This window comes from Uloborus diversus, chromosome 1 (genome assembly GCF_026930045.1).
Source record: "Uloborus diversus isolate 005 chromosome 1, Udiv.v.3.1, whole genome shotgun sequence".
In the NCBI taxonomy this organism is placed as follows: domain Eukaryota; kingdom Metazoa; phylum Arthropoda; class Arachnida; order Araneae; family Uloboridae; genus Uloborus; species Uloborus diversus.
Window position 1 is genome coordinate 55,469,651 of NC_072731.1, and position 23,017 is coordinate 55,492,667.

General features: G+C 31.7%; 1 protein-coding gene across 5 annotated transcripts in view; it reads right to left on the bottom strand.

Moving 5' to 3' along the window:
- The window catches only part of LOC129229679 (PR domain zinc finger protein 10-like), a 138,155-nt gene that overhangs the window by 2,191 nt on the left and 112,947 nt on the right, over positions 1-23,017 (bottom strand). For all 5 annotated transcript variants that reach the window (XM_054864067.1, XM_054864061.1, XM_054864041.1 and 2 more), the window contains 3 exons: positions 20,789-20,977; positions 18,205-18,351; positions 4,318-4,619 (listed from right to left, as the gene is read on the bottom strand). In XM_054864067.1, coding sequence (XP_054720042.1) covers positions 4,318-4,619; positions 18,205-18,351; positions 20,789-20,977 — 638 coding nt within the window. The remainder of the gene's footprint in view (positions 1-4,317; positions 4,620-18,204; positions 18,352-20,788; positions 20,978-23,017) is intronic.

The following is a 23,017-nucleotide window of genomic DNA, read 5'->3' on the forward strand; positions in this document are numbered from 1 at the left end:
TAACTGCTGCAAATCTTCTATTAACTTATGAATTATTAAATGAATGTTTTAACTTCTTGCAATTATTTATTGGTAAGTTGTCAAAAAATACCAGAGGAAGTAAGCACATTTTCTTAATTCATTTTATTTCTCATTTAAGGAAAGATTCTTAAAGCGATTTTGAAAACAAATGTAAAAATTTTTTTTACATAATTCGAGAGAATGTATATTTAAGAAACTACTACTGACCTTAACTGTACTTTTTCATCCCTCAAACATTACCTGGCCCAATTTCTTTCTTTAATACCTTTAAAAAATTTTAACACCCTCTGCCACTTGCTGAAGAAGTGCAAACAGTTCTGAAACCCATTTACCTAAAGATGAGTAGCTTAAAAAATGCTCAGAATAATAATGAGTGTTTCAAATCCAGTTTTGGGTAAGGCAGGTAGACATTTTTAAAATGGGGAAAAAATTGTGAGCATATATTTTTAACTAAGGGTTTCAACCAATATTAACAAGAAGTTCCTGTCCAGAACAAAACAAGCCTACTTTCCCGTTTACCAATATCGACTTTCTAGTATATGATCCAATTCCCAAAATTAGCTAAAATCGCAAGTTATTTCAAACATTATTTTTCAATATTAGAAGCTGATTTCTAGAAATAAAATATGTCTTGCTCATCTAAAGAATCAGGGGCATAAAAAATAAATTAATGAACAAATAAAGTAGCAGCACCTTTTAAACAAAGCAGCTAATACATTTGTTTCCATTAAAAATATCATTAACCACTTTCAAAAAAGAAAAAAAAAAAGAATTAAAATTAAAAGCTCATTAAAATAAATACAGATAAAAAAAATCATTTGTTTTTCCCATTTAAAAAAAATCATTTGTTTTTCCCCTGTTGCCAAAAAATAATTTTGAAAATGAATTGATGTACTGTCAAAAATAAATAAAAACAATAAAATGTCACCTTAAAAAATAATTTTCATTGTTGAATAAAAAAAAAGGTGTGCGCATATCTTTTTGTAAAAACATTAAGTACTCCGAATTTCTCCGCCAAAAACGGAATGCATAAATTAAAACTTTAGAGTGAAAATAAAATTAAATCATATTTTAAAAAAAATAAGTGTTTCACAGTAAAAAACGCATGGCTGCGGATTTGGAGTCATTTTTTGATACAGGAGTTGGAGTCGAATTCTCCAGAGTCTATTATTTTTCCTCAGTGTATAAATTTTTGCCAAAGCTACGAAGTAAGAGTCAACGTCAGAGATTCGGAGTCCCGACTAATTTTCGGGCAGTGGAGTCGAAATCAAGTTCCCCAAAAATCTCCGAGTCAAAATCGGGAGTAGGTCGTCAAGAGCTATTTCTAGCAGATTTTGAAGTAAATTTGCCTTAAAGTTTGGAATCTATATTGACTTTCCGTTTTCCCGTAGGCACTAAGGTTCAAAGATTTGAACTGTTCAAAATTGAGCAGGAAATTGTTCAAATCAAAAAGATATTTTCAATGCATGTTCTTCATCAAGAGCTTTTTCCTACAAAGTTTGTTTGAAGCTACTTCGCCACTAAGTTCAAGATTTATTTTTGCCTTGAATTTCCCCGTAGGCATTAATGATAAGTTTTTTTGAACTGTTCCAAATTGAACAAAAATTGTTCAAATCAAAAAGTGAAATATGGGAATGAGGTGTCCTTGCCAAGATCTTTCGAACAAAAAAAAATTGTTTGAATCAGACTTTTTGCTCAAAAGTTATTGGGATAAGTTTTTTTTTTGGGGGGGGGGGGGGGGGGGCAGGGGGATAGACAGACATTTTCCCCCATCTCAATACCCTACTTTCCAATTTTTAATTTTTAGATATTTTTAAAATTATTTTATTTATTTTCGACTTATTTTGTTTTTTGCGATATTTTAAGATATGTTAGGCATTCTTTCATGCTTTTTTTCTTATTTTTCTGACTTTTACTGGGAAAGTAGGCTAAAAATTATGGAGGTAATGGGCATTAGAATCGGGAAAACTACTGTTTCAATACGCCAGTAAGCTCGCAGAAATGTATCGTCGGAGGGAACTGTTGATCGACCGATGTTTTCAAGGTGAGCATAACAAAATGAAAACAAGGCAAAATTGGAGGAAAATTATCTTTTTGAACAGTCAGAAGGCATTTTTTAAGACAAGGTATGACGGGTGAAAATTGCTTCTACATTTGAACGAAGCAATTGCCTGTTTGGTGACATTTTGATAGTTGAAATTAGTAGCAAAAATATGAAATTTTAGTTCTTGAAGACAATTCCTAAGGTTTTAGAAAGTTTTTGTAACTTAGTTCACTGTTGTTGCAATCATTGAAATTATCCTGCTACCTAACTGGCGGGCGAATTGTTCCCCAAAGTAGAAACTCCAACAGAATTGTGTGTTTGTTTACACAGCGTGACGTCACTGTTACTGAGTTGAGTAACATTTTGCTGAGTGCATATAAACAACTATTTTCAAAAGTTTCAGTTTAAATATAAACAGTGTTGCGTTGTTTCACAGTGATAATTTATGCATGTGATTCGATAAATATCACATCATCAAGTGGGGGGATTGGGAAATGTACTTAAGTGAGTGCACCCAATCAATCAAGCTCTTACTCTTATCTTATTAGTTTTGAAGTTGCAGTAACTGCAGTACGGTGTGTTGCTGGGAGCGGTGTTTTCCAGTTTGTCAGTTCCACATTTGCGAGTGGACTTCATTTTTAAGATGTAGGAAATAAGTTCGTTGTGCCCGGTTAAAGAGCGGGCAGGTTCGATTGATCACCTTGAGATTGTTTGATAGTGAAGGAAATGAAGGAGTGAAAGATAAGTTTCTTTCACAGAAGTTGATGTTGTTGGATATAGGCTTCACAAGACTGTTGAAGGTTCATGCTGGATTGGAGTAAAAGGTTTCTTGAAGTCCGGCTGGACTGGATGTCAGAATGTAAGGGTTCTTCACCGGATGTAGTGGTTCTTGGTGTTTGAGAGGTCAAGTCTATGGGAAGTCCAGCATGGAGGCTGGCCACAAGTGGTACGGGATGCAATCAACTTTCACGTAGGATAATATAGATGGATCAGGATTTCACAATTTCATGCCAAATATTAAGGTGGAATATCCTGAGTGGTATGGACTTACTTTTTAAGTTTTACCTGGACTATACTATTTTTAGGCATTGGACTCAAGGTGGACTAGTGTTTGACTAGTCTGTAAAGTTTTGGAACTGAATGATACTGTATTTTTGAAACTCCTATGAATGTTCTTGTGTGTGTGGGGGGGGGGGGGGGATTATTATCAGTCAAAATGTTTGTGGTTTTAAAAGTAGCTTATTTACCCTTGTTGATATTACAAGTTTTATAATATATTTATTGTAATTAAATAAAAATTGTTTTTGACTGTTAAATATGTTTTTAATTCAATTTTTCCCCCGAGCAGACCACTCCACAATTTCCGTTGTGCTTGCGCCAACCCGTTTTAGTTCCTCGAACTTGGGTTATTTTCATCCACAGTAGCATGCGAGTCCAACAGAAATTTTAACCCTTACTCCAGCGGATTAACCCTAAACTACAGTAGATAGCGTTCATTGTTGAACACTTTTTTGTTTTTTTCATTCTCCTAAAATTAGTCTTACCAGTAAAACAGTTTACAGTAATGGTAAAAAGAAAAAATTGCATCACCCACAAAATTCAAATATTTTTAGCATTTATAAGTAATTATGAAATATTAAACGGTTCTTGCATCATATAACACGAATCGGCATCCGTACATGATGCAAGCTATTGCATAAGATTGCATCATCCTTCTAACTGTATAAAAAAAACCAGTTGAACATTCGACGCATTCATTTACGATCTGGACTTATGAGTTGCAGTATGTTGAAATACGTTCAACTAACACCATAAAAGAAGAGTGTCGCCGTTGCATTGGACAAAGAAGGATTGTCGTCACGTTCCATAGCAAAAAGAATAAACTGTTCGCAATCAACTGTTGTTCGACTACTGAATAAGCTAAAGAGCACCGGAAGCACATTAAGAAAGAGTGGCAGTGGTCGCCCACGAATGTCCAATGCAGCGCAGGACAGGTATTTGATACGATTCAGTCTTCCGAAAAGACAATCATCTTCCACAGACTTTAGAACAGCATGGGAAAACGAATTGGGTGTTCACGCATCAACATCTACTGTACGAAAACAACTGTGCAGTGCGGGTCAAACATTACCAAAAAATATTATCAAATTTTCATGCTATGGCGCAAGTTTCATTGTTGGTGACGGCCAAAAAAGGTTGGGAATCCATATTCAAAATAATTAAAATGGATAGCTAACATGTTCGTTACTCACCTTAATTGTTGTTGTTGATACTGAGCAAGAAGTTGATTGAGTTGTATTTGATCCAGATGAGTAGGGATTGTAGCATCTAGTACTGATGGAGGGGAGGAAGAAGGAGCTGTACTAGGAGATTCAGGAGTTGGTATAGGAGTTGTAGAAGGTGATGGATTGACTAAAGTTGCTGGAGTAGAATGAGACAAACGAGTGGCTAAAAATTCACCAGTTGAACGATACTCTGCCAAATTTTGAGTTAATTCAGACATTGCCTGTGTTAAGAGATCAGCTGTTGGCAAACCATCAGGATGGGAAGAAACCTTTAGAAAGAAGGAACATATATTCAATACATTAGGGGAAAAATAACCAAAGCTAGTTTTACTATCATAAATTTGAACGCTTTCAATAAGACAAGTCTGTAAAAGTATGTTACATATCATTTTCAGCCATTTAAAGGAATGTTAGATTTATTAGAGCATATGTGTTGCTATAATTCATTGTAGAAACTTGTTTTAAAATTGATAAAACAATTCAATTTAAATGAAAGAATAAATAAAATAATTAGATAAAAATAAATAACAATGACCAAAAACAAGGTAATTAAATAGTTAATGTTCTGAGCATATTATTTTGCTTTCTATCTCCCCGGTTCTGCGATCAGGAGGAGCTAATCTTTCAATGCAGAAAGATGTCAGCTACAAGAATGTGAGTTATCCAAGTGAGGACTAACTGGGATGGCTGAGAATCAGGTTCTTCATAACACAAAAACACTGCAATTCTAAATGCATCTTCATGCATTGTAATGTTATTTTTACATTTGACATGTAATGTTAACTGTCTTGAATGCTAATTTGACTGGGGAATATTGCAGGGGAAAAAAATGAACTTTTCCAACTTTATTCATACTATAAAGCAGGCTTGGAGCAATCGCCGATTAAGTAATCGTAATCTGAGTAATCGATTACGTTTTTGTGTAATCATAATCATAATCGTAATTTGTTGATAGAACACTCCCATAATCGTAATCAAAATCATAATCAGGATTTTCATGCGTAATCGTAATTGTAATCTGAGTAAAATAATCCATAATTTCCCCTTGTAATTGTGTAATCTTGACTTTCTAAAAGTGAAATAAGCCGCTCTTTTACTAATGTATGAAAAGATAACATAGTTCAATAGTAAAAAAGAAAACAACTTCTTTAAACGACTATTCAGTGCTCGTCCCCACTCGTCTCTGTTTTCAAACGAGAGTCATAAATCGAGCCCTTTCTTAAGTGTTTAGTAAGTACAATTAGTACCCTGTGGGCGTCTGCTTTTTATGTTTAAAAATTTCTTGAGGGTTAAGCTTCAAAAAAAAAAAAAAAAAAAAATACAAGGGTAAATGTTTTGAGTCCCATCGACAAGTTAATAAGCGATACTAAAAACAAAAACATAATTAAAATCTACAATACAAATTCAGGGTGGCGACAGGAACTGTGAAAAAAAGTTCCCTGACTTTTCCCTGATGTAGTTCACCAAATTTCCCTGATTTACGTTACCAATGATAATGGTCTTCTTTCTTTGCTCTACTTGAAATCCATTGTATGTTTGTACAAGAAGCAGTATTTTAAACGTTTTAAGTTGTGCAAAGTTGTTGAACTAAAGATATATTTTAAAAAGATGTTACTTTTTTAATAAAATGATTACAAAAAACATATCAAGTCAATTTTTTTTGGGGGGGGGGGGGACCGACAAAACAATATATTAAATTTTTCTACATGGAAAGATTATAGAAAATTAAAAAAAAAAAAAACTTTACTTCCAGAAACCACTTAACATAAGAATTTTAAGAAACTATTAAAATTACTCTTAAAAACATACTATGTGTATTTATGATAGAACTAAAAAGTAATTGAAATTATTTTGAACTAAGTTTTTAAACAGTGTAATATTTGTTGCAAGAATAACAAGTAATAGTGAAAGAATAGAAGTAATGTAGTTATTCTTATATAACTAATTGACATATTTATGCAAAACAGATGAAACCATTTGACATCCATTCATAGGGAGCTTTTCTCTAATCAAGAACATAGATTTTAATGAATGAATACAGCATTTTAACAATAAAAAAATAAAGATATTTACTTAAGTACACAAGTTAACTCTATTTCAAATGATTTCAGTAGGTAACGAAAAAAAAATCTTAGATTGCTTTTGTAACAAACAACTTTGAAATGCAAGAAGAAAAAAAAGCAATTAGTTAATTTCAAAATATATAAAAGAAGAATACAACTTGGTTATAAAACTAAAGAATCACTTAAGTCTGAAGAAATCCTTTATGATCTTCGGTGACAACAAATAGTATAACGGCAAAAAACAAAGTTCTTTTAATTGAAAGTTCAATTTTAGCAATTAAATTAAAAACGCTAAGAAGTAATAACTTTTAAGCGTTTATAGTATTAATTCAAAAACCAGAGATTTTTTTCTTGAAATCGTGATTACAGTACGCTAATTACTTCGAGACAATGGAATAAATGCAAAAGAGCTAAGGCGTTAATGAAGGCTTCCACTTTGCCTGTATGGTTGTTTATTTTAAGTAGCATTGAAAGCGTAAAAGGAAATTTCAAACTAGGTAAAATAAACAACCTAACAGACACAGAAGCAATCGTAGGAAGTTCATCCTGTGGTTAATAAATAAGATTCATTACTTTGACGTTGAGGAAAAAAGATGCACAAATCTGCAGCAGTGTATAATCGCATCTCATTAATTTTACTTTTTTTTTTGAACAGATAATTGGGGAAAAATGCGTAGGGAATTAGAGTACTTAATTTTGTAAAGCAAAAAAAAAAAAAATTTCTCATAAAATCAATTTTCCCTGATTTTTTGTTATTTTTTCAAAATTCCCTGATATTTCCCTGACTTTTCCCTGATTAATAAAGTTCCCTGACTTTTCCCTGATTAATAAAGTTCCCTGACTTTTCCCTGATCTCCCTGATCTGTCGCCACCCTGAAATTTTTAGTTCTCTTGTGTAGTTTTGGATATTCTTTATCCAATATGCGTGTTTTAAAGGGGTAGAAAGCGGAAATTTCGCACAATAAAATTGAGCTTATAAAGAAATGAAAATAATTTACTGTGCTTGTCAAGTTTCCTCTTGTGTGTACATAATTTTGTCAGTTTAGACTTTAAAAATAATTATAATATTGTTTTTTCCAACTTGTCTCAAAGAAAATGAAAGAGATAAGATAGATATAAGGAATAACTAAAACATATTGGAATTTCGTGATACCCTATTTGAATCTAAATACTGCCGATGTTTTTTAGAGGAAGTTTTTTTTACGAAGTAACTATAACTCTGACCAAGAATCTTAACAAATGTTGTTTTTGAAAACTGAAGTAGAACCTCATTAACCTGGACTAATAGAGGATCCATGTCATCTAGATTGTTTAAAACGAATTAAGCAAAATAACCTATAAATTGAACCAATGTTCATAAGTAAAATACTTGAACACAGTAAAAATTGTATTTTGAATTCAAGAGAATGAAATATAAAGTTGCATTAGAAAAAGTTAAAAAAATAAAAATACAGCCTTACAAAAATACGTTATTACGCTAACGCGTTCTTTATTTATAAAGCGAAGTTTAGATTAATAGGTGTTTACTGAAATTGTTAATCAACATTTTAATCATTTCAATTTAAAAATAACATATTGAAATTTAGCAACGTAAACCAAATTTAAATCTTCAATGATTATCACCAAATTTATAAAGCTAACTTATTTGTAGACTGAAAAATTTCTTCACGTCTGAATTCTACAAATCATTACGTTACAGTAATAAATGAAATCTTTCCGAATATTCTACAAAGTTTTTTTCTGTGATAAAGTCCATTAAAAAAAAAATATTTTTGCCGGCTTACCTTTTGTCCTCAGAAAGTTTTTCATTCAAATATCGAATTCTTCCAAATGTTCTTACTCGAAAAAAAAGTTCAATAGCATTTTTATATGGGTCAGGAAATTGGTCTTTCAATACAAAGGAACAATTAAATGGCCTAGCTTTTGTACAATCATAAAAACTCTAATGTATCTGATTTGAAAGCTTTAAATGATCACAAAAAAAAAAAAAAAAGCTCCTATACAAAAATAGATACACGATTGAGATAATCAAGATATAGTGCTCATTTTCCATTTCCCCTCTCCCATCTTTAAGTCATTGTCGCATCATTGCGAATTATTAATTATTTTAAGCATGGGGATACAGTGTTCAAGAAATTAAGTTAAATCTATTGAATAATATTTACAAAGAAATTTCATGCATTGCATCTAAATGCATTGTAATTTTACGGTTAAAGGAAATTTATTACGGTCTCACAGTGCCATTACTAAGCTAATTAAACATCATTATATATAATATTAAGTTGCATTGTGACAGGGTTGAACCAAATCCTACATTAAAAAATAACTTCGTACACCACATTTTATGAAATTTGTCTTGCTCTTTACCTTAACTTTTTAAAATTCTTCCCCCAATTATTTATTGAAGCAGCTTCAAAGTTAGTATTCCACAAAAAAAAAAAAAAAGCATTAAAAACAGAAAGGAAGGTTGTATTCCTAATTTTTTGGATGTGTTTTGAGCTCTTTGAAAATCTTGAGGGAAAGCTTAAGTTTCCAGAACTTTTTCAGTAACTAGGCCATCAGCACGTGAAGGCGTTTTCAATACTTTCAAATATAATTACACACAAATATTTTCGATTCTAAAAAATGTCACTTTTATGTCTACTTTAGCATAACATGAAGGAAAAATAACCTGCCAACAGATTTAGAGCAGGAGCAGGCGCTTATTTCTGAAGAAAACCTAGTCAAATGTTATGAGACATTTCCAAATTAAAATTAAACCTTGAAAACAATATTCATATCCTTATTCATAATGAGTGATTTTTAGCCTTGTCTGGGAGTGATCTCGGCCCCTTCAACTGCCTCTTAAACAACCCTTGTACAGAGTAAAAATTCTTTAATTGTATTTTAGCTAAGGCATACTACAGTTCTTTCGGCATACGCTGTGGACATTGTCCCGTAGAGTGTACCCGATGACGTCAAAAACGAGTCTTCTCCTCTCGCTGTCCACTTCGCGGCGGATGAAAAGATCAAAGGAAGGAGCTAGTCCTTGTATTCGGAAGCCCTGGTTTCAGGGCTTCTTGGGAATGTCTTCCCAAATCCTTACAATTGGTCATTCATCAGTTTTTCTTTCATCTGTCAATGTTAGGCAATCAAGCGAAGCACACTGCTGCCTCAAAATCGCATTTGAGCAAAATGGTATCAAAAGTACAACTAAGTTTCGCGCAACAAAAAGCTTTTGGTTTTTTTATACTTTCATGTTTCATCTTAAATGTATGTTTATATGTTTACAACTGATATTAGCTCTAATTAATGAGTATGTATGAAAGTAAAACGTTTGTATTGATAGATTTTATAAAATTTATTTATGTTTTATTGTATCAAGGAATTACACAAATTTTAAAATTTAATTACTAGTTTTTTACGTCATATTTTTAAAGTGAGAAAAAATGCACTTCACTTCTGCATTAAAACTGTGATGCATAAATATTATTATAAAATATTCATCTATGCAAAAAAAAAAAAAAAAGCTGTATGACTAAAGAGTGGAAATCATAGAAAAACACGTTATGCCCAATCTTATTTTTTATGTTTAAAAATTTCTTGAGGGTTAAGCTTCAAAAAAAAAAAAAAAAAAAAATACAAGGGTAAATGTTTTGAGTCCCATCGACAAGTTAATAAGCGATACTAAAAACAAAAACATAATTAAAATCTACAATACAAATTCAGGGTGGCGACAGGAACTGTGAAAAAAAGTTCCCTGACTTTTCCCTGATGTAGTTCACCAAATTTCCCTGATTTACGTTACCAATGATAATGGTCTTCTTTCTTTGCTCTACTTGAAATCCATTGTATGTTTGTACAAGAAGCAGTATTTTAAACGTTTTAAGTTGTGCAAAGTTGTTGAACTAAAGATATATTTTAAAAAGATGTTACTTTTTTAATAAAATGATTACAAAAAACATATCAAGTCAATTTTTTTTGGGGGGGGGGGGGGACCGACAAAACAATATATTAAATTTTTCTACATGGAAAGATTATAGAAAATTAAAAAAAAAAAAAACTTTACTTCCAGAAACCACTTAACATAAGAATTTTAAGAAACTATTAAAATTACTCTTAAAAACATACTATGTGTATTTATGATAGAACTAAAAAGTAATTGAAATTATTTTGAACTAAGTTTTTAAACAGTGTAATATTTGTTGCAAGAATAACAAGTAATAGTGAAAGAATAGAAGTAATGTAGTTATTCTTATATAACTAATTGACATATTTATGCAAAACAGATGAAACCATTTGACATCCATTCATAGGGAGCTTTTCTCTAATCAAGAACATAGATTTTAATGAATGAATACAGCATTTTAACAATAAAAAAATAAAGATATTTACTTAAGTACACAAGTTAACTCTATTTCAAATGATTTCAGTAGGTAACGAAAAAAAAATCTTAGATTGCTTTTGTAACAAACAACTTTGAAATGCAAGAAGAAAAAAAAGCAATTAGTTAATTTCAAAATATATAAAAGAAGAATACAACTTGGTTATAAAACTAAAGAATCACTTAAGTCTGAAGAAATCCTTTATGATCTTCGGTGACAACAAATAGTATAACGGCAAAAAACAAAGTTCTTTTAATTGAAAGTTCAATTTTAGCAATTAAATTAAAAACGCTAAGAAGTAATAACTTTTAAGCGTTTATAGTATTAATTCAAAAACCAGAGATTTTTTTCTTGAAATCGTGATTACAGTACGCTAATTACTTCGAGACAATGGAATAAATGCAAAAGAGCTAAGGCGTTAATGAAGGCTTCCACTTTGCCTGTATGGTTGTTTATTTTAAGTAGCATTGAAAGCGTAAAAGGAAATTTCAAACTAGGTAAAATAAACAACCTAACAGACACAGAAGCAATCGTAGGAAGTTCATCCTGTGGTTAATAAATAAGATTCATTACTTTGACGTTGAGGAAAAAAGATGCACAAATCTGCAGCAGTGTATAATCGCATCTCATTAATTTTACTTTTTTTTTTGAACAGATAATTGGGGAAAAATGCGTAGGGAATTAGAGTACTTAATTTTGTAAAGCAAAAAAAAAAAAAATTTCTCATAAAATCAATTTTCCCTGATTTTTTGTTATTTTTTCAAAATTCCCTGATATTTCCCTGACTTTTCCCTGATTAATAAAGTTCCCTGACTTTTCCCTGATTAATAAAGTTCCCTGACTTTTCCCTGATCTCCCTGATCTGTCGCCACCCTGAAATTTTTAGTTCTCTTGTGTAGTTTTGGATATTCTTTATCCAATATGCGTGTTTTAAAGGGGTAGAAAGCGGAAATTTCGCACAATAAAATTGAGCTTATAAAGAAATGAAAATAATTTACTGTGCTTGTCAAGTTTCCTCTTGTGTGTACATAATTTTGTCAGTTTAGACTTTAAAAATAATTATAATATTGTTTTTTCCAACTTGTCTCAAAGAAAATGAAAGAGATAAGATAGATATAAGGAATAACTAAAACATATTGGAATTTCGTGATACCCTATTTGAATCTAAATACTGCCGATGTTTTTTAGAGGAAGTTTTTTTTACGAAGTAACTATAACTCTGACCAAGAATCTTAACAAATGTTGTTTTTGAAAACTGAAGTAGAACCTCATTAACCTGGACTAATAGAGGATCCATGTCATCTAGATTGTTTAAAACGAATTAAGCAAAATAACCTATAAATTGAACCAATGTTCATAAGTAAAATACTTGAACACAGTAAAAATTGTATTTTGAATTCAAGAGAATGAAATATAAAGTTGCATTAGAAAAAGTTAAAAAAATAAAAATACAGCCTTACAAAAATACGTTATTACGCTAACGCGTTCTTTATTTATAAAGCGAAGTTTAGATTAATAGGTGTTTACTGAAATTGTTAATCAACATTTTAATCATTTCAATTTAAAAATAACATATTGAAATTTAGCAACGTAAACCAAATTTAAATCTTCAATGATTATCACCAAATTTATAAAGCTAACTTATTTGTAGACTGAAAAATTTCTTCACGTCTGAATTCTACAAATCATTACGTTACAGTAATAAATGAAATCTTTCCGAATATTCTACAAAGTTTTTTTCTGTGATAAAGTCCATTAAAAAAAAAATATTTTTGCCGGCTTACCTTTTGTCCTCAGAAAGTTTTTCATTCAAATATCGAATTCTTCCAAATGTTCTTACTCGAAAAAAAAGTTCAATAGCATTTTTATATGGGTCAGGAAATTGGTCTTTCAATACAAAGGAACAATTAAATGGCCTAGCTTTTGTACAATCATAAAAACTCTAATGTATCTGATTTGAAAGCTTTAAATGATCACAAAAAAAAAAAAAAAAGCTCCTATACAAAAATAGATACACGATTGAGATAATCAAGATATAGTGCTCATTTTCCATTTCCCCTCTCCCATCTTTAAGTCATTGTCGCATCATTGCGAATTATTAATTATTTTAAGCATGGGGATACAGTGTTCAAGAAATTAAGTTAAATCTATTGAATAATATTTACAAAGAAATTTCATGCATTGCATCTAAATGCATTGTAATTTTACGGTTAAAGGAAATTTATTACGGTCTCACAGTGCCATTACTAAGCTAATTAAACATCATTATATATAATATTAAGTTGCATTGTGACAGGGTTGAACCAAATCCTACATTAAAAAATAACTTCGTACACCACATTTTATGAAATTTGTCTTGCTCTTTACCTTAACTTTTTAAAATTCTTCCCCCAATTATTTATTGAAGCAGCTTCAAAGTTAGTATTCCACAAAAAAAAAAAAAAAGCATTAAAAACAGAAAGGAAGGTTGTATTCCTAATTTTTTGGATGTGTTTTGAGCTCTTTGAAAATCTTGAGGGAAAGCTTAAGTTTCCAGAACTTTTTCAGTAACTAGGCCATCAGCACGTGAAGGCGTTTTCAATACTTTCAAATATAATTACACACAAATATTTTCGATTCTAAAAAATGTCACTTTTATGTCTACTTTAGCATAACATGAAGGAAAAATAACCTGCCAACAGATTTAGAGCAGGAGCAGGCGCTTATTTCTGAAGAAAACCTAGTCAAATGTTATGAGACATTTCCAAATTAAAATTAAACCTTGAAAACAATATTCATATCCTTATTCATAATGAGTGATTTTTAGCCTTGTCTGGGAGTGATCTCGGCCCCTTCAACTGCCTCTTAAACAACCCTTGTACAGAGTAAAAATTCTTTAATTGTATTTTAGCTAAGGCATACTACAGTTCTTTCGGCATACGCTGTGGACATTGTCCCGTAGAGTGTACCCGATGACGTCAAAAACGAGTCTTCTCCTCTCGCTGTCCACTTCGCGGCGGATGAAAAGATCAAAGGAAGGAGCTAGTCCTTGTATTCGGAAGCCCTGGTTTCAGGGCTTCTTGGGAATGTCTTCCCAAATCCTTACAATTGGTCATTCATCAGTTTTTCTTTCATCTGTCAATGTTAGGCAATCAAGCGAAGCACACTGCTGCCTCAAAATCGCATTTGAGCAAAATGGTATCAAAAGTACAACTAAGTTTCGCGCAACAAAAAGCTTTTGGTTTTTTTATACTTTCATGTTTCATCTTAAATGTATGTTTATATGTTTACAACTGATATTAGCTCTAATTAATGAGTATGTATGAAAGTAAAACGTTTGTATTGATAGATTTTATAAAATTTATTTATGTTTTATTGTATCAAGGAATTACACAAATTTTAAAATTTAATTACTAGTTTTTTACGTCATATTTTTAAAGTGAGAAAAAATGCACTTCACTTCTGCATTAAAACTGTGATGCATAAATATTATTATAAAATATTCATCTATGCAAAAAAAAAAAAAAAAGCTGTATGACTAAAGAGTGGAAATCATAGAAAAACACGTTATGCCCAATCTTATTTTTTATGAGTGTTAAATTGAAACCTTTTAGCCCTTTAAAGTGCAATTTCTTTAGTAAGTGATTGATTATAGAATGAAATCAAAGAATTATGCGAATAACTTATCAAATGATCATAAAATTGATCCTGTAGAGTCGTAGGGGTGGAACACTCATATGTATCCTTTTGCTGAAAATACTACCCAAATATTTTTTTAATTTCTGCGTCATCTGCTCTAGTCCAACGATTGTATAGCATTGCTGGAAATTTTTCACTTCTCAAAGAATGAGAAAAAAAAAAAAAAAAAACACATCTTTGAAATATTAATCACACTTAAATTAAATTTTCAATTTTTAGTTCCCTATCTTTTATTTCCACTTTCTGCGTATTTTATTACATTGCAGTTATTGCAGTTTTTCTGCATATAGAACCATACGAGGTTTTTTTTTATTAAAATAACTGCATATTATATTAACTGATAATATACTGAATAATTGAGAATACAATGCTGAAATATACCACACAATTTTCAGAAATTGTAAGCTCTAAAATGTTGAGCTGTTTAGCAGTAAGTTATTGCCCTTAGACCAGAGGGCTAAGGCAGAATTACTGCAATGGCAAAATAATAATGAACAGCTGAATCAAAAACAATATGCACTGTGTATATATTTGAATAAGAGCGTGCCAATACATGTACAGTAGGGTGTCCCAAGATATAATGCGAAAAAAAAATTTGGGAAATCGAATACGCATACTCTCCATATTTTTTCCTTTTCATCTCAAAAACATCAGAAAAAAAGTTTTACTGCAATAAAATAACGGGAACCCGTGCCGACTTGAGGTCAAAGTTGGACCTGAAATCCTGTACGGCGACTACAGTGGGAATATTGCTAACTGTATAATCCTTACTACACGCGACATCAATTTATTAAAAGCATATATTTACAACAATATTACACTACAAGAGACATTACTGCACATATTTTCGTTTCAATGTTTGCATTTTGCAGTCAAGAGAAATCTTCCGGTGCTCTCGAACGCAACGTAACAAATAGTTTTTGCTCCTCACCAGCTGGTAGCAAACTATGAATGTCCTGCATCATTTTTACCGCTCTTTCAGCTATATCGTTTACAGCTCTAAGCATTGAGACCGTCTTTTTCGCATCAAGAAATGAAATATTATTGACCCATAAAGAGGGACTCTCGTTGAGAAAACTATCATCAATTTTTAAGTCTAGTAAACAATGACTGGCTTTTCGCTGATATGAAAGCATCAATTTTTTTCTCTGCAAAATGATAAAATAACCGGTAATAAATGCACCATATAAATGAATAATTAAACAACTAGATAAAATCAGTGCGCAAAAGTTACCATACAATGAACCACAAAGATCTTAATTCGATGGAATGTATTTTTTCTCATGGGTCGAGAAGGCTTCTCTACGTAAATTTGTCATCATTTTTAATTTTGTTTCTACTTCTACCACATCATCAAAAAGAGATAAAACTGCTATTTCGTCAGATAAATACCATAAATGCTGGATGAATATTTGTGGGGCAGCTTTTGTGATAATTGGGTCCACATTTTCGTACGCTTTCAAATATTTCAAAAAGTACAAATCTTTGTTGAGTACGTCGCTCAAGCCATCCATCGAGCTTAATGCATGGCTCCCAGAGGTTTTATTTTAAATTTATCTTCTGTATCTCCACCTAAAAATATGATAGACAGTTCTATCAACTCTCGATAGCCATGCCTGACCGTAACATTTGTAAGTTCAGCACGGTAAAAGCCAAATAAATTTTCAAGTTCGGGTACAGTTCGAAACAACTCCGCAGCTCCTCTATAGCACTGTATTTTAGTGGAATCGACGTTTTTCCAAGATTCTCTGAGATTTTTGATAAGTGGAATATCAGGTCTTGTTGTGAGACTTGCTTAATTTTCATTTCGAATACTGCTTTTAAATACTAATTTATATGTATGATGGCAGCAAGCAAAGGAAAGCATTTCTCTATCAAATTTTTGCTCTAGAAGGGCGCAAGTATCATTATAACGACCTGTATTGGAAATTGTAGTATCACAATAGAGAATTTGAACTTTGTCTTCGAGATTCCAATCTAAAACTGCCTTCCAAACAGCCTGTGTCTCTTCTTTTCCTGTAGAATTATCTAGTTTAGACAGAACAATGAGTTATTCCTTATATCCATATGAAATAACTATAGGTTAGCGATCTTCTGATTTTTGAGCACTCAAAGCTTTTATTCTTTCCTCGCGCTCCTTCTGCTTGTCGTCGGTTCGAATTCTTTGAATTGAAAAGATTTACTTATCGGAAATTCACATCAATGTTACACTCAAGTGTGTCAATAGTAAATTCAAGAATAAACACAGAATCTCGTATACTTAACTCTCGTAACTGACATATGTCCAATGCAGCAACTAACTTTGGAGCAATAAAATCGCTTCTCTTTACTTATTTACTTGTTTCAGGATCTGATTTACTTGTTCCAGGTTCTGATATTCTTGTTCCAGGTTCTGGTATACTTGTTCCAGGTTCTGGTATACTTGTTCCAGGTTCTGGTATTCTTCTTTCAGGTTCTGATATTCTGTTTCAGTTGCAAGAAAATCCTATCTTCCTCCATTTTGATTAACTGAACTGCATCAGCATGTGCAATATAAAAAAAATGTTTAAATTACTCATAAATTCTAGTTGGCGCTGCCTGAATATTTCTTGCAGTTTCTTTGCATTTCTTTGTAAGTCTTTCCAAATTTGATACAGGTTTTAAAGTTCTTTCACACAATTTGTCAACGACTTGGTGGAAATGCGTGTCTTTTCCCAAAAGATGATTTATTCCTGAATAGCGAGATTTGCACTTTCACTGATGGTCAAATTGACTTCTCAAATGTAATAAAACAGAACAGACAGAACTTATTTGTTGGAGGGAATATTTGATGTTTTACGACTCCTATTAAAAATATCTCTTTTTTATTGAACTACACAATTCCACTGCCATGTTTCGTTCACTATAGAAGAACTATACTGCGCTCACTGACCGGAGTGTATTTGCACTGACCCGTTTAACGTTTTGCACATTGCCACGGATAAGCCTCCAACATCTGTTTTTCCGTTTTGATTTGTTTTCTGTGCACCATTTACAGCTGTTTTGAGCTTCGCAAAGTATCGCGTCGCCTGCGTTAGCTTGCTTAAGAATACACATGCTATTTACACGTTTAGGCACAAGTCGGTACAGGTTACCGTGCTAAAAATTGCATGAAACTTTTTTTGCAACGGATTTGATATAAAAGGAAAAAAATAAGAGGGTATGCGTGGAAAAAAAATGACTTTCAATTTTTTCGGACACCCTAATGTACAGTCATTATAGCATTGTGTAATGTACGCAATTTGAATTTTCTAGATGTTTCTTTATCTTTCATATATTGCTCTTTTCCTGCAACAGCGTAATAATACTAAATAAATAATCTTTAAGGTAATATTACACGGTAGTTGCAATTATCTCTCTAATATTAAATCAAATTCATAATTTTCAACTATCACGTTGTTGGTGCAAATAAGTAATATATATATACATTATAATATAAGTCTGTAATTGTAATCAAAATCATAATCGGCATATCATAATCGGCATATTATAATCGTAATCGATTACATTTTCTACATAATCGGATAGTTGCTGTAATCGTAATTACATTTTGTCAGAGGATTATAATCGTAATCGTAATTGTAATCCCCCTTTTTTGTGCCCGTAATCATAATCGTAATCGATTACATTCCCTCGTAATTGACTCCAAGCCTGCTATAAAGTTTAAACACACAAAAACTAACTGTAGATATTTCAGCAAGAAGTACTTTTAAACAGTTTAAGAAACTTACCACTAAAGAGTCTTTATCAACATAATGAATTTTTCTTTTACCGGTATCAATCAGTACAGCTGTAGCTTCATGAGAAAGGTTGGATGAAATGCTCTCAATAACAATCTGCCCATTAACTTGAGTACCCTGATCACAAACTGGTTCCACCTAATAAATTTACAAATAATTTTATAAAGAAGACAAAATTATCATAGCATAATTATCTGAATTGCACTATGAAGAACCAGAGACAAAATCAATTTAGGGTTGGTAGACAACATGCAAAATCTCTAAAATCAGCCTAGGCCTCATTCTTTTGAACAATATGAGGTAAAAAGCATGTTTTGTGGCAGTTGGAATGGTTCTTGAAGATGGACTGCCATACCCTGAACAGAAATCAGAAACAAATAAAATTGAGTCTCAGTCAAAACACAAATACCAGAAATGTTAAGATATTCCTTAATGTGATGCCCAATTAGCAATTCCAGCACTGTTGCAATATTTGTTTAGATCTCAAGACTCTATCCATGAAGTGCTAACAGAGATTCGTCATTGAAATTAGTCTCAAATTCTTTGCAAGTTGAATAATTTAAACCATGATCTCTCAATGACGAGAACAGTGTTCACGCAGAGCCATTTGCAATCATAAAGAACCAGAAATCGTCAATGTTGATCAGTTGGTCAGTATATCACCATATATATCCGATATTTATTCTGAAAATATCATAATATTTTGATATTTTCAAAATTTATTATTTGAACTATGATATTTGCAGTATAAAAGGTCTAGTACCTGGACAACCTAACCTCGATCGGCTTCAAAATATTTTTTTTTGTCGACTCGTATTTTTCTAAGGTTTCATACTTTTCCAAATGTACTTGAAAAGCATCACGTTAACAAAATATTATTGTCATCGCCAGTCGTTGGATATGCTTCCGAGAAATGAGAGATATACGTGTAATCACTTCATCAGCAATACAATCATTTCAGCTATAAGAAGCCTACAACTGAATATAGATCTCCCCTCCCCCACAGACATCCACCTAGGGAAACTCTGAGCTGGTTGCCTGTAAATATTTAAAACACGGTATTGCCAAGAAAGTAGTTTCTTACACCAAACATGGCGACAGTAAATATGAAAAAAATGCTAGGATTGAAAATGCGCCGCGACCTGAAATACCAAACAAAGAAGATCTGAATGCAATTAAATCAATATTTTGCTTTAAACTGTTATATTTTTGTTTACTTTGGAGAAATCGGCTCTGAACCCAATACTTCCTACTATTCCATGTTGCGATAAACAATTTTATCCCAATCGAGATTTTCATTTGGAATAAGTACTTTTAGGGTAGTTGGCCACTTTGTGCCATTATTATGTAAATACATAGAGAGCCATACTATCATGAATCTAGTTATTTTTTTGTTTAAAAACATATAAATTATTCATAACATCATTAACTCTCTTAAGACTTATAACTTTTTTAAAGAGTTCACCAACATTAAAAATTAAGGAAAATTTTAAAAAATTGAAAAAACCTTCGATTGATTTTCAAAGTTTAATTTCTGTTGGATATGTTATTTAATGTTATTTTCAATGGATGTTAGAAGTATTTCAATATAAAATGGCTTATGAAAATACATTGAGTATAATTGAGTTCCTCAGACCTATTTATATATTATAGTTTTATATGTCCATGGGTACAAAGGCACCTGTTCGTGGGGTGAACGGGTTGTTGTACCCACAGACATAAAAGATGGCTTTTAAGAAATTTTTTTTGAGGCTGAGAGCTTTAAGACTTTCAAACGACAAAAACTGCCAAATTAGATAAGTTGTAGATTCTGCCAGAAAATTTTTCCGATCGACTATCCATTCCCAGAGACCAGCAAAAATTGAAAAGTAAATTTTGTCCGTGGGTACAGCAGCTTCTCCTATATTGTTGAAAAACAGCACGACAAGTGATGGGGGGGGGGGGGGGTCGAAAATGTTGAAAAAAAAAAAAGAAAGAAACAATTTTTGGACAGCCCCTTACAAATTTTACAACACATCTCTTTCTTTTCATTTTTTAGTAATTTATTATTTAAGTAATTAATATTTAAGTAAATTTGCTTACTCATGGTTTCACTAAAGGAGTTTTTTTTTTTTTTTTGGCACCATATCTGGATTAAAAAATTAATAATATATGGTTGTAGAAATACTCAATGTTTTATGTTTGATCCAGTATAGAATAGTATAAAGATCAAACCACTCTTTTTACAGTTTTGTCCTTTCAAAATCCAATTTTGTTAGAAGTTGAAAGAACGTTAATTAAAGCAAGGTAACCAAAGTAGTGACCAATAAAAATGGGGGAGGGAGGTTCATGTGTCATTGTTGTTCAGCTGCTGAAAATTATTTAATTCTGGTGTTAGTGGCTCCTATTTTTTTTACAAGAATTACCCTCCCAAAAGTAAGTTTTCAAATTTTGAAACAAATGAAAGAGTTTCAAGGTCAACCTGGAGAAAATACTTATTACAAAATCTTTCTGAAAAATCTAGAATGTCACAAATTTAACGAAAAATTTCGCATTTAAACATGATGAAAAAAATATTTCAATTAAAAAAAATCACCTTAGTATTGTTGGCAACATAGCTCAACTGCAGCATATCTAAATGCTTTTTTCGTTGATGCTGTAGTAACTTAGCTTTGCTAGCATACTGCTTGTGGCACCAGTTACAATGATGTGGATGAGTAGTAATGCTGCCAACAGTTTGAGAAAATGTGGGGTTTGGCATTCCTGGAATTTCGGGAACGCCTCCCTATAAATGAAGTAAGTGTATACTAGTAACATAAAAATAAAATTTGAATACATAGTGCTAATGGAACAACCATATCAATACAATATAGCTTGCATATTAAAGATGAATACAACTGCATTAAAACTAACAAAACTACTTCTATTCTTAGCTGATGGTTTTAAACTTAGCCGTTTGAATGTTTTTTTTTTTTTGCTACAGAATTTAAGAAAATAGAAATAGTACCAGGGTTTGTGATTTTTTTTATTTAAATCTGATTTTTTTTTTAAAATATTCAAAAATTTGTAGATATTAATTAATTTACATTTATAAACATAATATATTTCATACAATAGATGAATCCATTCAACTTACTTTTAAAATTAAGATAAGTTCTCTAACTATTTAACAATATTTTAAGATTTATAAATACATTATAATGCTTAGATAAGATGTGATTTTGTTTTATGCTTTGCTTAAAGATGAGGTTTCCATTATCATGTACGTTTTTAGTGTAAAATAATATGTTGAACAATTACTTTCATGAACTATATTAGTCATGGTATAAGAAAAACTCCAAATTTTTATTTTGCTTTAAACTGTAATTTTGGAGTAAAAGCAATCGAGTGAAAATATGTTACACACACAGAAAGAGAGATCTATGTAGTTTTGCCTGTTGAAGTTAAGATAGTATATTGCAGTGTAGTTAAATTTAGAGCAATACGTTCTAAAAATGCAAAATTAATTTAGAAAAGTAAAGTCAACTGATTTTAGTTAATGATTTTGTTAAAAAAATCACTTAATTCAAATTAATTGATTTAAATCAATGATTTTTTAAAAAAAAATCACTTGATTTAAATCATGATTTTAATCACAATTTAAATCAAGCTGATTTAAATCAACGAACCCTGAATAGTACAGAGCAAAATCTATTTACCCCCCTCCCCCCACCCTAGTTACTGTGCCCCAACGGAATAAGGGGAAAAAGTGATTCAATTAAGAGTGTCGAAAAAAAATTACTAAATGCTCGGAGACACTGCATAACTGTGGTAAAAATGATGCATAATCATGTGCGGATCCAGACGGAGGATCATGAGCCCCATAAGTGACCAAATAATTCCTGAAGCAGCATTTTTTGAATTTATATTTCAAAAAATATCAATTCAGACCACTTATTTCAGCTCAAAAACTGTACTAAACCCTCTTTCCGAATATGAGCCCATCCAAAACCAGATGTGCCCTTGTGTGCATAATTGTGGTATATCACTGCCTCACTAGCACAAGGAGGAAAATGGGGCAGCTGTCACTTTAAGGGAGCACCCAAAAGACTCTTATAACTAGAGTATAAAACATTTTAAATAAATATAATAAATTGTATAACTGGTTTTGGTATAATGGTGGTATAAATGGTTTCAACATAGAACCCAAAGAAAAAATATTTCTACCAAATAATCCACAACAATCACAACTCGGTAAATATACGAGAAGTTCTGCTAAGGAGCTTATTGTAGAAGGGTCAGTTCAGTTAAACCATAGACGTCCAACCTATGGCCCGTGAACCACATCAGGCCAGCAAGGCTGATCAGTGTGGCCTTTTGTTTTGTTTAATGTTGCAATCGAAAACACAATTCATGACAATGTTATAAATTTGGTGCCAAAAATTCAGAAATTAGTTTCTGAAAAAAAAAAAAAAAGCCTTTCATAAAAGAAGCACAGCAATGACAACCACAGTTATTGATTTTTAGTTTCCTTTCCTTTTCTCTATTTTCTCATGTTATTCAGAAAAAAAATGAAATATCTTGAAACTATGCGTTCTGTCTCGCAAGAGTCGTATTAATAAAGGGTGTCCCAAAATTAACGCAAGATTTGAATTTGCCACAATTTTTGCTGTGAATTGTTGGCAGCCACGGAAAAAGAACAATTTGACAGCTGGGCATTTAGAGTTAGTAAAAATGGAGTGTTATGCTATTATACAGCCAGCAAAACAGTTCAATCACTGCATGAGGAATTTCCTGTTCGTGTACTCTCTCGTTTCGGTTATATGAATTGTACCCTAGATCGTGT